Genomic DNA, 17,297 nt, shown 5'->3' with positions numbered 1-17,297 from the left:
AAGGTTTATATTATATTATATCATATGAATCAGAATAAATAATGGGCCTCATATCCTTCCGTTTCAATCTTCTAACTCATTTATCTATGCTATGAATACAGCACTGTTTTAAAATTAACAGGACACTTCATCTGTGCTGAAGCGCCTAAAACTGATGGAGCTGATGGCGACTGATGGCTTTCTCTTTCTGTAAAAACCCAACCCCCCATTCTCAGTGTGCAACATGGACTCTCCACCCCATCTTTCTCACACACCCTCTTACGTATGTGCTGTATCCATGGTAACGTGTGGTATCACCACAGAGCTGGTGGCCCAACACGCTGTAAGCTGCTGTTGTCGTGGATGTGCCAAATTCATGGCACACAAGGAGGAGAGAAGAAGCACATTGTTGTCAAGGGGCTGAATGACCAAAGCAGCTACCTTTTAAGCAATTCTGCATTTTTCAGGATTACACTGTCGTTTATCCACCACCGCGTATTACCACAATGTGCATCCTGTTACAGGATTTAGGAGTTATTCACAGATATGATTTAATTTTGCATAAACCACTGTGATAGTCAATAGGAAAAATCTTGAAAGCATTTTTTTCCTAGTAATAAGCAGCAAGGTTATTGAGTTCTCTGTAAACTGAGAATTTAATTAACCTCGGATTGTTATATTGACAATCTTGAGTTGTTAAAAAGAGGAAATATGTATAACTGTTTTGATATATTTAATACACAAAGGTTAACACAGTGATTCACCTCAGCCACATGCAGTCTTCCTGTTCTTCATTGCTGATGTTCTGCTCTCTAGTGGCTAGTACAGGTGATGACAGGCATGTTGAAAGACATAACGGTCCTCCTCCCTTGGGTGTACTTTCAGGTAAAAATGTTTGTATTTTGTAAAAGCTGTGTTGAGACAGCAGCAAAAAGCTGAAGCTACAACCATATGGTTTCTTTAGAATACTTTTTACATTTATGGAGTAAATAGACAAACAATAAACAATAATGTGTCTCATTTAGCTTCCTACTAAATGGTGGAAATATGAAGTTTATTTCCCTTAAACTCATTTTCTGTCATTTAGGCTAAATTAAATGAGTTCTCTGAACTTAGTGTGGTTGCATGCTGGGTTCAATCAAACATGGATGCTTTGAGCTGCTCCTAATGATTTTTCTTTTTACTCTCCTGCAGCGTGAATGGCTCTGTGTGCGTACAGTACAGTGAAAGTGGCCCCATGAGGCTGCAGCAGACTGGCATTCTGGGGCAGTATAGTAATTAATGTATCCATGAAACATTGCTGCACAAGCAACACACATACCACGTGTAGGAAATTTCAATGTTTGCTCAAGTCCTTTTGCCTTATGTGGGCTGTATATGCTGCAGAGCTTTGGCTCATTGACCCACCTCACAACCAAAGTACTGTTTTCTTCTGTTGTTAAGACATAAACTCATTTTCAAAAGAGTGATTTTGCTGTACAGATTTGTTGAATTTTCTAAACGCTTTTATTGTTGAAATTGCCAAGACTTGAAATGAGGTCTTGGCAATGCTGTCATATGTAAAAGAAAAAAAATATATTTTTTTGTGTGTGTGTGGTTGCTCCAGGTCTGCAGGCTTATTACCCAGGCTTAATTTTGACCTTTTAAAACACTGTAGAAGAGCTTTGTTTTCTTCTAAAACTAGTCAACACGAACACCCCTTCCAGATTTTAGATAATCAACAGGTACCTGGTTAGATTTGTGAATTGCAGGCTTCTTGCTTTCTGAATATTGCAAGAATAGTTTCTTCCTATGTAGTTTTTTTTTTTTTTTGGTCTCATTTTAAATGCTTAACTCACATCACTGTTGAAGAGTACATCCTGGCTCTATCTGTCTTCCGAGCTGTCAGTGATAAAGCAGTCATTCTTTTGGAAGGCCAAACTGTCTGCTTGACTGATTGAATTTATCAGTCATGGGGATGACTGATGCAAAACCTGGGATAAGTGAATCAAGTCATCTCGGTGCGTTTGCAGGGGACAGAATCTGATTTTAAACCCAGGGTTGCTATATGGGAGCACAAGCATTTCTACATTACAGGTGTTTCACTGTAGTGAAACGTAAATAATTTAATACAAATATGTTACAATTTAAATATGTACTTTTACAACTATGAAATTTGGACCAGGCTCTAATTTTCACATGAATCTATATCTTGACAAATCTATAGGGTTAAAAAAATAATTAAAAGTTTTATTTAAAAGATTTTATTTACAAAAATGTACAGTTGACCATTAGACTAGACTGAACTGATGAACATGCCCTTTGCAGAAAGTAGACTGACATTTAACACATTTCACATGAGCTTTTCTGCATGTAGACAGAACCGTTAACACATCACTCTCCAGCTCTCTCACAGCTCTCCGGTCTTCTCTGTCCAAACTGTAAAAAAAAGTGTTTAAAACATTAAATTAAACTTGACAGGGTACTGACTGAGGTTATTTTTGTAAATAAAAATACAAACATCATCAAATGTCATAATAGTTTAAAATCTATCCCTGTATTTGCCCTATAAAAAAAAAAAGCTTTCATATGTAAAAGGGAAAATGTTTTTTTTTGTGTGTGGTTGCTTTAGGTGTGAAGTTTACCATAAAACTTGAGAAGGAAAAACAACTAAATGAGTGTATTTTAATGCTTAACATTTCAATAGCTTTGTTACTTTGATACTTTGAATGTCCTTTTTGTGGTACATATTATCCCAAGTGAGGAAATCTACTTTTAGGAAACAGTTGAAGATAGAATCATTGAATTTTATTCTGTTCTGGAATGTTTTACAACTTCTGTACCAATTAATATCTTCTTTGACCCAGTTTGAAGTATTTATATTGACGCAAAGATGGGATTTTACATTCTTACTGAATTTTCTTTGCAGCCTGCTGGTTAGTTTGTTGTGTGAATTAATGTTAGTTTCTACCTTACGTCTAGAGACCTTTCACCTGTTAATAAAACATCTGACACTCTGTGGGATGGGTGGCATCTGTGAACATTTCCTTTCCTTTCCTTTTCATATCAACTTTCAAGTCCTGCGATAGATACTGATTTGGATTAAGGTCTGGAGTTTTATATGATTTTTGCTTTAATCTCCATTTTTATAGTAGCTCTGGGTGATTTAGGGTGATTTCCTGTTTAATCTGAACTCCCATCATCGTCGGGACTTTTAAGCCCTCTGTCAGACTTTCTTCCAAGATTGCCATTAGCTTTCTTTTTAATGACTTCCTTCTTGACATTCCCTTGAGCTCCAGGTCTCTACAACTCCTCCAAGGTTACAATGGTTTATTGGCTTCTTCTCTGATTAATTTGTTTTTATGGCTTGCCAGTGGACCCATGTCTTTGTAGATTTGTGCAATATTCTCTTAGTTTTTGGATAATGGGTTGAATCACTGTGAGTGATTGATAGATTAGGATGTTGTTTTATGCCTAACTTAAAACAATTGCTTCAAACTTCTCTTAACTTTTTTCCTGACATGTTTGGTGTGCTCATTGGTCTTCATCATGTTGTTTGTTCAGTACTGTTCTCAAAGAAACAAAAGACCCCTGAACCCTTTGCAAAACAGCCGTATTTATTTTGAGATGTGGGGCAGTTGCTGACACTTTATTTTATTTAGGATTAAAAAAACAACTATTTTCTCATTTATCTTTTTGTATGTGTTTGTTTATCTCTTTATTATGGATCTGTTATGTTTCTGGAATAAAGGTCATGATGATGAATTATGCATATATACACAGTCTGCATTTCATACTTACATTTTAATCTGCATTTTGAAAACATTGTTTCCACTTCCTTCCACTTCCAAATTATGAACTCAGCACAAGAACACAACAAAATTTGACAAAAGTAATCTTGGAAGGCACAAAATTTACATGTTGAGGTTATCTTGTGTTTCGAGGTAATTACTGAAACAGTATAGGATCATAAATATGGTTATTTTAGTGACAAGTTTGGATAATGAAGTTCCAGTCAGCAGCCAAGAAATGTTGATTGTTGGTTCAATTGCGCCATCTAGTGTTCAAAGCAGTACCTTATTCTCAGAGCACAAACGGCACAGATTACTGCTGCTGAATCACCCAATCTGGGTTTACCAGGGGGTCAAACTCTTCAAAACACTAAACACCATGGGGCATAATTGAAGGTAGGTTTTTCTGAACATTGTCTTGGAAGAACATTTTGTGGAGGTCACCTTTTTATGAGTCTTATGACTTAATAGGATAAAACTGCCAAAGAACAGAGAATCGCCTTTGCAAAAAGCATTCAGCCTAATGTAAAGATTCACCATTGTCTCGTCGATATGTTCAGCCAAAGTGGAAATGCCTGAGTAACCAGTTTAGACAGCGCATTAACGGATCATTTTACATCATTTTTGTAACATGAGAGCAAAGTCTTCAGTGCCCCAAGAAGGAAGTAGACAGTCACAGCTCACATTTTCGTTCACTTTTCTCTAATCTGCCGTCTCCTCCCATCACCACTAACCTCTCCATCTGAACCCAACAACACACAGAGCTGTGTTTGGTGGATCCACAACAATGACTAAATGAATCTTTAATGAGCGTTTTAGAACTTATAATGGCATGTCGCTAATGTCCTGTAATGATCCTTTCTGTTGATGGCCACGCCTCGATGCTTTCTCCTCCACTGCGCCTCTGACAGTTGTCTGACAATGCTTTGAACTTTGCAGAATCGAGTCTCTTCTTTTTCTCTTCAGCAGCATTTTTACAACTAGAGCAAGTATAAAAATATCTGCTTCTGGGTTTATCTGGGAAAAAAAGATGACTTTTCCTCTGAGAAAATCTGTTTCAGGTAGGTTTTTTATTCTTGATGTTAGATTTAAACTGCTCATGCTTCTTTTTTAATTATGCATGATGTGTCTGAAATCTGGTTTTCATGCAAAGACTTGGTTGCCGTGCATAAAGGAATGTCAAGCATCATGCTGCATATCTTTTTTTTTTATTACAATTTTTTTTGTCATTTTACTCTGAGATCAACTCTTGGTTGAGTTTATGTTGCTGTCCATGGTGCTGAAATTAATCTTTACATTAAATTTTTGACAGTTTTTGCTGTTTGCAAAGCTTTTAGTGTGAATGATTCTCATACCAGTTTTATCCTTGTGGAAATCTCAACTTTATCTCCCTCAAATTGTTGTGTTTGTATGTGGAGCTTCTTGTGTTATTTATGACATTTCCTAACCGCAAGGTGTGGCGTTCCTATTTCTTTAAAAGGTAAAACAAACCAAAAAAAAAAAAAAGGTCAGTGTCACTTTTGGTCTTACAACTGTAGGTGGCACCATTGGTTAATCTTTTAAAAGTGTCCAGTGGGAAGTGAAGGTAACCTGGTGATGTTTGCATATCGCAGAATCAAACCTTTAAGGTGGAGTTTATTACGTCTCATTATTGTTAAGTGCACTTTTTTAAAATTCTAGATTTATTCTTCTGGCTTCTTGTCTTGTAATTTTGAATTTTGACAAAATTTTAGAGGATGTTAAATTGCTATAAATCCACAAATGTGTTCAAATAAAGTCTCTTCTGTTTTCTTACTATTTTTACATATTGTGTTAATGACATTCATTTCTTAGTTTCTTTAAGATATTAAGGCAGTGTGCAAGATGCTTGCAATTGTCTTCAATCACAATTTACTACAATGTTTTACTCTGTTAGAGCTGTTTGCCATTTTAATAGATAACAATCTGTGATGTTCCTTTACCCCTCGTTTGGATTGCTTCACTTCACTACCCACCCACCCTTTTTCTTCTTTTGGTACTTAACATGAAATATGTCACATGACAGCTTGTGTTTTGTTAGTGGTGATGTTTCTGGTCTGTATTTGTGTCTGTACTACGCGGACCGACCGTCTCCCCTCCTCCCCGCTGCTCAGTCTCCAGGTTGCTGTAGGTGGGGACGCCTTGAGCAGCGCGGCTCACTGGGTTTGCGCTTCACACCAATTTACCTGATTCAGTATGGGGCGCTTCGCTCTAGCAAACTGTACAGGGAAAACAAACAACACAAACCGGATCTCCGAAGCGATTCATTCACGTCCTCTGCTGTGAATTTTTAAGTGTCTTTCTCTCCGCGGCACTTTCACAGTGAGAGATTAAGGGGAACAGTCACAGAAGCGTCTGCAAACAGGTGTTTTCCACCCACTGCGCTTCATTCACCAAACCGGTTACTATGCATGTGCGCTGCTCTGGTGTTTTAGTGGGATAACGCAAACCCATTGACTGAGACAGGGTTTGGGCTGTTTTGTGTTAGAAAGATGATCCTGTTGGAAGAACATGCACCGCGCTTTGGTGAAAATCTTTTTGCATCTTCTTATGGACCGTCTAATTTTTGTTTATCAAACTTGACTTTTTTTCTCGGAGACACACCGGATAACTCCTGAATAACGCATGGATTCGTGAAAAATGATCCTTTAGGAGGTTATTCGAGCGAGCTGGCTTTGCCTCCCCTCTGGGACTATTTCATTTCACTGTTTAATGCACTTTGCGAAATCTTCATCTCGAGCATCATCGTAGTTGCCTTAGACTTTCTTTAGCGCTGCGCCTGGAAGTTTTCCTGCCAGAATCAACTGTTCCGGATTCATCCACTTTTCTCTGGAAGTTTTCTTCCCCAGACCGCTGCCAAACTGGCTATGGCGGCGGCTATCGCCAGCTCCCTCATCAGGCAGAAGAGGCAGGCGAGGGAGCGGGAGAAGTCAAATGCCTGCCGCTGCGTTAGCAGCCCCAGCAAAGTCAAAGGAAGCTGTGAGAAACCCAACCGGCTCAATGTCTTCTCACGGGTCAAACTCTTTGGTTCCAAGAAAAGACGAAGGAGAAGACCAGGTCTGTTGTCAGGATGCTTGTTCTCTGACCTCTTTTTCGCCACTGACAACTATGTATCAATAAGATAATTTGCATAAAAAGCGTTCAGTGTTTAACGAGCCTCTGCAGAGAAAATTACCAGATAATTCTTCAGTTTATACAAAATGATTTAACTGATTCTAAGTCATTTATTTCCAAGCTGAGTGTTAAGTGTAAAAGAATAAATATATGTATTTTTTTCATGTTACCAGAAACATTCTTTCACATTTGTTGTGACAAAACCAAACTTTTAAATAGTTCTTAATTCCCTAATTTTTAGAGAAGCACATAGTGACTGGAATCGGTTGATTTCCCCTTGATCAGCTCCCATCAGTGATACAAGAAAAAAAAAAAAAAACACGTTTTGCTCTCTCAACAGGATACTTGAGTATGATCTTTTTTATGTTTAAAAAATAGATATTTTCCTCTTTGTATTTTTGCGCTTTAAAAAAAAGTAGATTAGAATCTGCTAAGTGTCCAGGTCTCTTGCAGGACACCCGCGGTTGTTCAATAACTTTTCTTCCATTAAGAGCTGTATGTAAGACATAGACTATAATAAACTTTGTCCAAGTTACTGAGAAGGTGACTGGAAAAAAAGTTGGATCTGCATCTTAACGTTAGCTTTGTACCCGTTATCTTGATCTGAAGGTCATACGAAACACATCACACCACTGAAGGAAAATAATTTTTGTTTTCATTCATTATTCTACTTCAGTTGATGTATCATAGTTACCTATTTTTTGTGATAAAAATACTGGTTAGTATTTTAATCTGACATGGGATAGGAAAAGATTTAATTAAGCAAATGATTCTGTTTGTTTGAAAGCCAGAAATGTCTTTTCTTGTTTTGGCTGATAAACTGTTTTGTGTCATAAAAATAAGAATGGACCATGCTGCATAGTTAAATTCAAGGAAAAATTCTCTTGTGTACTATTATGGGGATAAGTTAGTATGTATAGAAGCAAGAGTTGTCATTTTTGCAGGAGTTACCATCAGGTTTTACATTTTTAAAAGAGAGAAGTCACAGCATAGTTGTATATTTATTTATTTATTGCAGTTATATTTAAAACACCTTTTTCATTTTAAAGCCTTGAAGCTCATGGTTCAAATCCCAGACTGGGGTTTTTCTGGGGGTTTTTCTGCATGGAGTTTGCATATTTTCTCCATGCAACTGTGGATTATCTCTGGGTAAACCAACTTCCTCCCACGGTCCAAAAACATGACTGTTAGGGTAATTGGCTTCTGTAAGTTACCCTATGAGCGTGTGTGCATGGTTGTTTGTCTCATGTGTCTGTGTTGCCCTGTGATGGACTGGTAACCTGTCCAGGATGTACCCTGCCTCTCGTTCAATCACTGCTGGAGATAGGCACCAGCCTCTCTGCAAGCCTGCAAGGACATTCAGGGATGGATTAATTTGCTTAAGTGAAGTGTTTATATAACTGATGTTTGCACCATCCATTATCTTCCTTAAAAAGAGAAAATGACGAGGCTTAAATAATTTTCAGTATCAGAAGTACAGCTGGTCATCAAACTTTGAAAAAAATAGATACTTCTTCTTTTTTAGAGCTCAGTAACTCAATTAAACATAAAAATGTTTACAATTACAATTAAAGCACAATGTCATTCTTGGCAAAGGTAACTTCAGTTAATCCACAATGGTTTCACTAAAATACAAGTAGGACAAAAGAATAGATGAAAGATGTGGTTGACCACTAAAAAAAAAAAACTCCAGCAGAGACACTAACCAGATAATGGAGGGCACTTAGCTCTAATTGGACATTCATGATGTAATGCAGCACTAACAGGAATAAATGCAGCGTTCTAGTCTCCTTCATGTGAACATCTGTGACATGTGACCAAATTAAAAACGGGAGATTAATATTACAGTAATTTAGTTGTGATGACGTGCTAATGCACCAGTCTGATTACATCACAACAATATTCCTGCTATTGTTGTGTGAAGCACCTTAGTGTTGACTTTCTCAATGCAGGTGGAACTAAAAAATTAAAGTTAGAAATAACAGACTTTATACTGATGATCACTAAATATGTATTTGCTTCCATTTGCTTTAAATTAATTCTGTTCAATTTAGTGGGCCCAGTTCACAACAATCTCAAGGGTTTTTACAAAACAACAAATTAGTTTGCAATTTGCATTCAAATATCTTATGAATTTTATTTTTACCAATTTGATCTAAGTATATACACTGATTAGACTAAAATCTAGATGCCAATTTAATTCCGCAAGGACAAGGTGATTTGTTTAAAAATATCTTGGTTATCAGTTATCATGACTTTATATGATAATCACCTTGTTTTATACTTTTTTCTTGCATAAAGTCTGAATTTTTAAAGAATTTGAGATTCAGCTTCCCAAATAAGATTAAGTGTAATTTTTGTCTACTGTTTGATAAATTTCCTTGTACTCCTCTTTAAGTTCAGTGTGGTGCATGACATTTTATTGCATATTTAAAGTAAAAAGCTGAAAGCAATGTGTTATGTCTCAATTTTGGAACCATGTTGAAAGGTTAAACCTAATTTTTGGATTCTTCTTGCAGTAATAATATATTTTTGGTCCCATTCATATTTTTTTGTGGTATTTTGATGATAAAACATATGTCAATTTATTGGTGTTTAATCATAGATGGTCGGTAACAAAGTGGACAAAAAGACAAGTGAGATGGAAAAAAATCTTCAGCCATCTCTGACAGCTGGGGTGTTACATGTTGTGGCCTGAGTCAGTTTTAGTTTAGATAGTCTTTGCTCTTGTCCATCTGGGGTCTTTTTCCTTTGAAGTCGTGCCGCTGGGGCTCCCTTTTTAGTCCACTCAGTTTCATAGTAGAAATAACAAAGAACTCTCCAGTGCTCATTGATTTCATAACTAAAACATCCTGAATCAAATGAATTCCTATATATTTATATAGATAGAGTCAATTATTTAATGATTTATTATGACTTTACCAAAAGTGGAAGTCTAAATACATACAAATAAGTCAAAATGCTTTTTATTCTTTCTATGGAAAAGCCCATAACAAGTAGATTGCTTCAGCTTGGATTGTTGTTGTTTTTTATTTTGGATTTAAAATGTGACTGTCTGTCTAAATTAATCTAAATCATCAATTTGCTCATTTTAAGCTTCCCAGCTCCAGCTGGATTTGACACTAATCATTTTATCTGGTTGTAGTGCTATTTATATTAATGATGCGCTTTAGAGCTGCACAATATATTCAGTCACAACCATCATCTTGACATCAGCATGATGAAAAATCACAATTACAAAGGGCTATTTGGATGCTATTTTTGTTCCGCTGGTATATTTTAAGTGCAATTAATTTACACCTCCTTCTTACACCTCATGGCAATATTAGAATTTAATGTGCAGTGTGACTTGATGGTCTTGGTGATTTAAAAGTAATAGAAAAATATACATATGTGGATTATTTACCACTATCATAACTGCAGTATTCATTTTGCAGTGCATGTTTTCTAAATATTGCATAACTCTAGTGTTCATTTTATTCTTCTGTTTTTGTGTCTCCTGTGGGTCCACAGAGCCCCAGCTAAAGGGGATTGTAACGAAGCTGTACAGTCGACAAGGCTTCCACCTGCAGCTGCAGGCAGATGGAACCATCGATGGAACAAAAGAGGAGGACAGTAGTTATAGTAAGTTCCTAAATCTCTGTCTCAATGGTGTTCTCTCTTCTACATGTATTCAGATGACAAAATAAGGATCCAGACTAAACTTTACCTTATCTATATCAATTCTATAAAGACCATCTGACTGACTAGTCAGTTTACATTGAATGGCTTTAATCAGTGAAATTATATTTTGTCTTATTCATTGAAGCCATCAAAAGTAAGATTTTTTACATTTGTTAGTCTATAAGCACAATAATGCTATGTACTTTTACATACTATGCACTTTACTTTCAATTAATAAAAATAAGATTTGACATCTCTGGAAAAAAATTGAGATCACTGCACTGATCCCCATTGAAAACCTCCTGGTTGTTCCACCAAATGTCTATTTCTGAACTCTTCCTGAGTTAAAACATTAGTGTTGTTGTTTTTTAAATGAATATGAACTTGTTTTCTTTGCATTATTTGAGGTCTGAAAGCACTGCATCTTTTTGGTTATTTTGACCATTTCCCATTCTCTGAAAATAAATACTAAATTTTTGCTTGGAATTTCAGAGACATGATGTCGGTAGTTCATAAATAAAATAACAATGTTCATTTTACTCAAACATACCTATAAAAAGTAAAATGAGAGACTCTGATCATTTTAAGCGATTTTTAAAATTATTTTCCAGAGCTGTAGATGGCGATAACAGAGAAGGACGGAGCCAGACGAGATGGCAGTTAATGTTAATCTTGCACTTCCTCCATTTAGGAAGTGCAAGATGATAAGAATGGTTTCCAAATTCTTACCACTATTGAAGAACCTCAAGAACATTTAGTTCATTTTTATGTTTCAGATCTTACAGGAAATAAATTATAGTTAGTCAAAGTTTTAATTGTTGTGTCAAAATCTAAGGAACACCTGGAACTCTTTATCATCCAATAAAAGCCTGATTGGTGCATCTCTACAATTGGATGCACCACAGGCATCCCTGGAGTTGCAATACTTCCCAACAACCCATCAATTATAACATAACTTTCTGCTCAAGTTGCAGAGAGATGGTTAAATTTTCAGTGTTTCATTCATTGTATTCAGCAGCATTCAAACTGAGTAAATAGGTCATTATACGGAGCAAAACAAAAGTTTGTTTGAGGACTTCAAGTGGCTCATTACTGAGAAGCACTTTAATTTTCTCTGATTAATCACTGTTTAAAAACCTGAACTTGGGTCATGACCATCATCTTCCTCTCCTACACTCTGTGTGAAAGACAGAAAGAGGCAGCTTTGTCTTATAGCATGCAATGATGCATTCCTGTCGTAGTCACAACACCCACCAGCTCTTTGTTTAATAGTTGAAACAGGAGATGAGTGGAGGAAAAACAGCCAAGCCACTTGTCTGGTAACAATGCAGTAGAAATGGATCACCTCCAAATTAGAAAGTTCAATAAAAACCTTGCATGCTGGTACAGTGCAGTGCTTTGTGACTTAATTAAATTTGATTTATTCAAAAGAATAATTTAGCAAAAGGATGGATATTTGATCTAACAGTTATCTATGCTAAGTAGACTGCAACAATGAGAAGAAAGGTGAACATAACACAGAGAAACAATGAGCAGAAGTTGGTATAAAGATACAGAAAAGATGTTTCAGTGTTTTAATCTTGCATACGCCACATACTAGACGCTCCTTATGTAGCAATCATAGCACACCTTAAATGTACTTGGACTGTTTCATTAGGTTGCATAATAACTGGCTAGCATCAGCACAAAGTATTTTGTCAAAGGAAAATTAAAGAGAGCTGCTGAACATGGAGGAGAAGGAGTGAAGCTCTTTGCGCTGCTCCAAAAATAGCGTTGTTAGGCACTGGGTGCGCTTGTCTCCATGGTGACGGAGAGTGCAGTCCTCTTGGAGCTGGTGGTGTCTTGTGATGGTGGGAGAGGACCTCCTCAAATGTGAGCACAAGTACGAGGAAGGATTTGATCTTTGCTACAGTAGCTGGCTGAGCTGACAGATTCTCACCTGTTTGACTATTTCGCAAAGAAGTTTGTCATTTCTTTTTTGTGAGGACGGGATGTGATAGGAAAAGCTAAATAAATGCTATATTCTCTCTCAACTCAGATATTCAGTTGCATTGCATCACAACTAATTAAACTGAACATCTGGAAAACTATTGAAACAAAAAAAGCTACATTTCTTTACAGATAAATTTCAACTTATTTTTAAATTTACAATGCCAATCTTGTAACTTTGTTGAACTCCAAAATTAAACCTATTAAAGTTATTGCAGATTCTCATAACCAGACTGTTTTAAAAAAGCAGCAATGATCGAGGCAGATAAAAACCAGCCTGTTGTTCTACGCTGTGTTTCGTACAGAGGGACCTTCAGATATTGAGAAATGATTTCTTTCTGGAGGCGATGGCACGGTGATGCTTAGTGGAAACTGCATCTCTGTAAACAAGCGGAGAGAGAAGGACGGAGCCAGACGAGATGGCAGTTAATGTTAATTCAATGTTTGGAAGCGTTGCCAACATGGACTGAATGGTTTTGTTCTTTTCCTTTGTTGCCTTTGCTAAAACTACCACCATATACTGACTACAGGTCTAAAACAAAGCAGATAATCAAAATCATTGACAGCTCCTCCTTCTGATTGGCCTGGTTGAAATTCAACTGGAGAAATCAAGTTCAATGGAATAAATCTCAGATGGCGTAATGAAGGGAAATGAAAATCAAGTGGAATTCCATAGGATGTCAATCAAATAATGAACATCTAATATCTCAAGTTCATTGTGTTTAACATTGTTACAGTGATTGCACAGTAAACAGTACAAAGGTTTGGAAGAAATATTTCATTGCATAAAAAACAAAACATAATTATCATATTGCTTGCCACTTATTTGTATACGTTATTCTGATTGTCAGATATTTGTGTTTTTCTTTCTTACACAGTCTTGTGCTTTATCACTAGCATGGAACCAATACAAAATCCAAAGAGTGAATTTCTCTTTTACTTTTGCACTGAATTGTGACTCTTACAAATCTTTTCAGCCCTAAAACCAAGCCTTTCTTTTCTGATGGGCTTTTTTGATTAAGCTAAATGCACAGTAGTTGTAAAGTACAGCTCGGTGTATTGTGACTGGCAAGAAGAAAAAAAAAATTACTGGGGATTAAAGTCTCAAACATTTCCCTTAGAATCAAGTGCAGTAGCCTGGTGTTGCAATATGAGCAGCAACAATATTTGAAAGTTAAAAATGTTGTCTTTGCTTCCTGAATGTTAGGTTGGATTTGCTGTTATACATGATATAAGGTGTCACCACATAAGCTTCACCAACATAATCTTATTCTCTTAATCAGATTTTGGTTCCTTTCCAATTTTACTCCCCCGATTTATAATATAGCAGGTTTCCATGCCGACCTCCTCATTATGGTAGCTGAGTGATTTAGCCGCTTAAGGCTGTTTGAACATATGAAGTGTCAGGTGCAGCATATTCCGCTTCTTATCTGAAAACAGCCTAACTTTGCAGAAGGAGCAGCAAAGAGCAGCATTTTATAGAAAACCAAGAGATAATAAGTATAGCACTGATATAGAGGAGAAAAGAAATTTAAAAATCAGTTTTTAACCAATTACCTTCTCCTTGTAGTTGCTCACGTTGTTGATAGAACTGTAACACAGATAGCTACAACAAGAAGTTAGAAATTTAGTGTAAAAATGTGCTGTGCATTTTGCCTCTATGCCTTTTTTAACTTTAGTTTTGGTAAGCTATATGTTTATGCATTTAGCAGATATGTTTAGCAAATATTTTCAATTTTAAATTGAAAGAGCCCACGTCAGTGCAGGCAGTATTAAAGGTAACATTAATTTGCTTAAGCAGAAGACAGTTAGGTTTTGTCAGAGGTGACTGAGGTGAAACAGAGTGCAGGCATAGAGGGAAGTGCAGAAACAGGGTCTACGAAAACACAGAGCAACTAGTTTTTTTCAAACTCGGGAAATGATTATGGGAAATGTTTATCAATTTATTTATTCTCGTGAGTTTTTTTATTAGGATATCAGGAAAAGAGTGTGAATATACTCTTTACACTCTGGGAAATTTCCAGATGGGTATCTCAAAATTACTACTTGAATCTAAAATGACTTCTGTGATAAAGGCACACATTTTTGATTTTATTTCAGTGAACGTCTGAGTTTTTTCTTAAAATCTTTTTAATAAGTAATACCTTAGTTTTAATATTGTAAATTTATGCCTGGAATAATGGAAAATACATTTTTTTCTCACAAATTTACAACTTTTCAGCAGACATTTTCAAAGTTTTTCATTGAAAATATGTAAAATTGATCGAAAATTCTTTGACTCCAGTCACTCCAGTTTATTGTTCTTGCTTCTACATTGGCTCTAATACTATTAAGTTAAAAATGATGCCTCACGTTTATGCTAACAATAGTTCAACATTTCACGGCTACTAGTTTGAACTGTAGCTATTGTTGAGAGGTTCAGGTTGATCGTCACATTGAATCGGTCATGACTGTTTATGTGAGTGGGTGGAACAGAGATGATCATGAAAGCTGTCCCTCAGGCCACCCTTCTCTTTCTCATTCCATGTTCCTCCGTGCAGCAGGCTGTCCATGCGTGGGCGGCAGCCCTGTCACTCTTCAGTGTGCTCAGGTGTTTCAAGGAGCCAGAAAGTAATTGAGTCCCCCCACACCTCCCCTCCCTTTAAAAATCTCCATCAGTGCTGTGGCTGGTAATCCCTCTGAAATGAAGTAGATAGCAGATGTGTACGTGCTGATCGTATTGGAGGCGCCAGTGGGAGATCTGAGCGGAGACATGTGACATGAGGAAGGTGCCTATGTAAGGAAAAGAACTGTTAATTCAACACGACAAGCAAGAGAGGGAACAGCAAGCCCTAAGCTTTGAGGAATAAAACTAGACATACACACATATCAATCATAATTTTAGGACCTCTGACAGGTGATGTTAATAGCACTATTTATCTCTATTATTTTGTCTTTCAATGGGCAAATTATGTTGGGCACCAAGTGAACATTTTGATGTAGGAAAAATGAAAAGAACTTAAGCAAGTTAAATAAGGGTTAAATTAGAACCATTATGACGGTTCTGAACATCAACAAAACACTTGTGGTGAGTTCCTGGTCAGCAGAGGTCTGTATCTATCAAGAGTGACTAATTACAACTCGTGAATCTGGTCCAGTTCATCAGACGAAATACTTTAGATCATATTGCTGAAGAACTGAATACTGGTTCTGGTAGACTGCTACAGTCTACCAGACATTTTGAACAATTTTACACTTCAAAACTTTGTTGAAATAGTTTTGGAAAGACCTCCTTCCTGTTCTAACTTGTCTGCACACCAGTATACAAAGCCAGTTATGTATGCATGAATTATGCTCAATAAGAAGCATGGACTGCCTGTGACTTAAATAACTGAAGAATTCTATCTTATTTACTGAAAATCTTGAAATGAACCCTGAATTGTACAACACAAAACAGTTCACAGTGTTCATTTTCTAAGATAAACAACATTTCAGAAGCAAATCCTTACATGTGGTTCATTTCGACCCTGGTGTCTTCAAGGATTTTTACTCCCTGGAAAAATTCTTTTGGTGAAAATAGATAAATCTATTTTTACTGTAGTTCTTTTTTTTAACTGCAGATGATTGCACAAGCCACAGTCCATTGCATCTGTCAAAAATAACTTTAAGGATTTTCTGTCTTATGCTATTGATGGTGAGGAGTAAGAAAGGACAAACGCGCTATTGTATACATAGAAATATAATCCAAATGTATCATTTCAAACATTTTAAACATACTTTGTAAGAGAAAATAATAAATAAGAACAGAGCCTTTTCTGGAAATGACTTTGCTTGAAATGGATGTATTTCCTATTAATGCAAAATTAATCTCTCAAAGCTGCTGTAAAGTAAATACAATGTACAGTCTTCTGGCTGATGCTTTTATAAAGCAAACAGCAAGAGATGTCTGCTGCGCTTAGACACCGAGAGCAAATAAAATGACCCTTCAAAAAGCCTCTCTATTTCACTTCACCCAGAAGTGTTTGAGATGTGGATATTTATAGTGAGGATACACTGAACCAGAGCTTCAATAGAGTTTAAGTTAAAAAAAAACAAAAAAAACATACATGGACATAAACTTAAAGGGATTGTTTAAAATAACATCAGTTTTGTTATGTTTATCTCCATACCCAATATAATAAAACACACCAGGCTTTTCATTAATAAGTCCCTGCAGTAGTCAGCTCACCAGAAAGCAAAGTTTGTTTTGTTAGAGAGATGAGTATTTATGTGGACATTTATAATCAACCTTTGACTTCAATATGAGTAAGTCATAAGTACACACACACGCACACCCCTGCACACACACACACAAAAAGACACACGCACGCCCACTCCCCTACACACACATGCATACCACCTAACAGGCGGATATTAATTAGGTGGAGATATACCTCAGTTACCAGCTGTGCTGCTCCTATCAGACACAAAACCAATATCCAGCTTCCTAATCACAGACAGGTTTATATTTATTTTTTGTGTATTTTGGCCTGAGTTCAACCAACAGGGTTTATATAAGTGACTATTGTCTGTGTAAATGTTGGCGCAGCCACAAAGAATAGTCTTTGTTTGGAACCACACAAAGACATTATTATATCTTAATAGTTTTGAAATGTTATCCTGTGCTCGTGTGTAGTGGTTAGTTGGAGTAAATTTGGAGTGATTCAGGTCACTGTTTAGTAATTTTCAGAGTGGCAACTGTAATTTGTGTGATATAAAAAAATGATTTTAACTTCTTATTTTTAC

At 36.4% G+C, this 17,297-nt stretch overlaps 1 protein-coding gene across 10 annotated transcripts in view; it reads left to right on the top strand.

The window, feature by feature from the left end:
• The window catches only part of fgf13a (fibroblast growth factor 13a), a 98,277-nt gene that overhangs the window by 62,349 nt on the left and 18,631 nt on the right, over positions 1-17,297 (top strand). For 8 of the 10 annotated variants that reach the window (XM_044126540.1, XM_044126539.1, XM_044126543.1 and 5 more), the window contains one exon: positions 10,395-10,505. In XM_044126540.1, the coding sequence (XP_043982475.1) occupies positions 10,395-10,505 (111 nt within the window). Of the gene's footprint in view, positions 1-4,764; positions 4,811-5,884; positions 6,825-10,394; positions 10,506-17,297 lie in introns of those variants that run through there. The other 2 variants (XM_044126547.1, XM_044126546.1) reach the window with 2 other exon arrangements.

Source organism: Gambusia affinis, linkage group LG09 (assembly GCF_019740435.1).
Source record: "Gambusia affinis linkage group LG09, SWU_Gaff_1.0, whole genome shotgun sequence".
Taxonomy (NCBI): Eukaryota; Metazoa; Chordata; class Actinopteri; order Cyprinodontiformes; family Poeciliidae; genus Gambusia; species Gambusia affinis.
The sequence above is the reverse complement of the archived record's forward strand: the minus strand, read 5'-3'. Positions and strand labels throughout refer to the sequence as shown.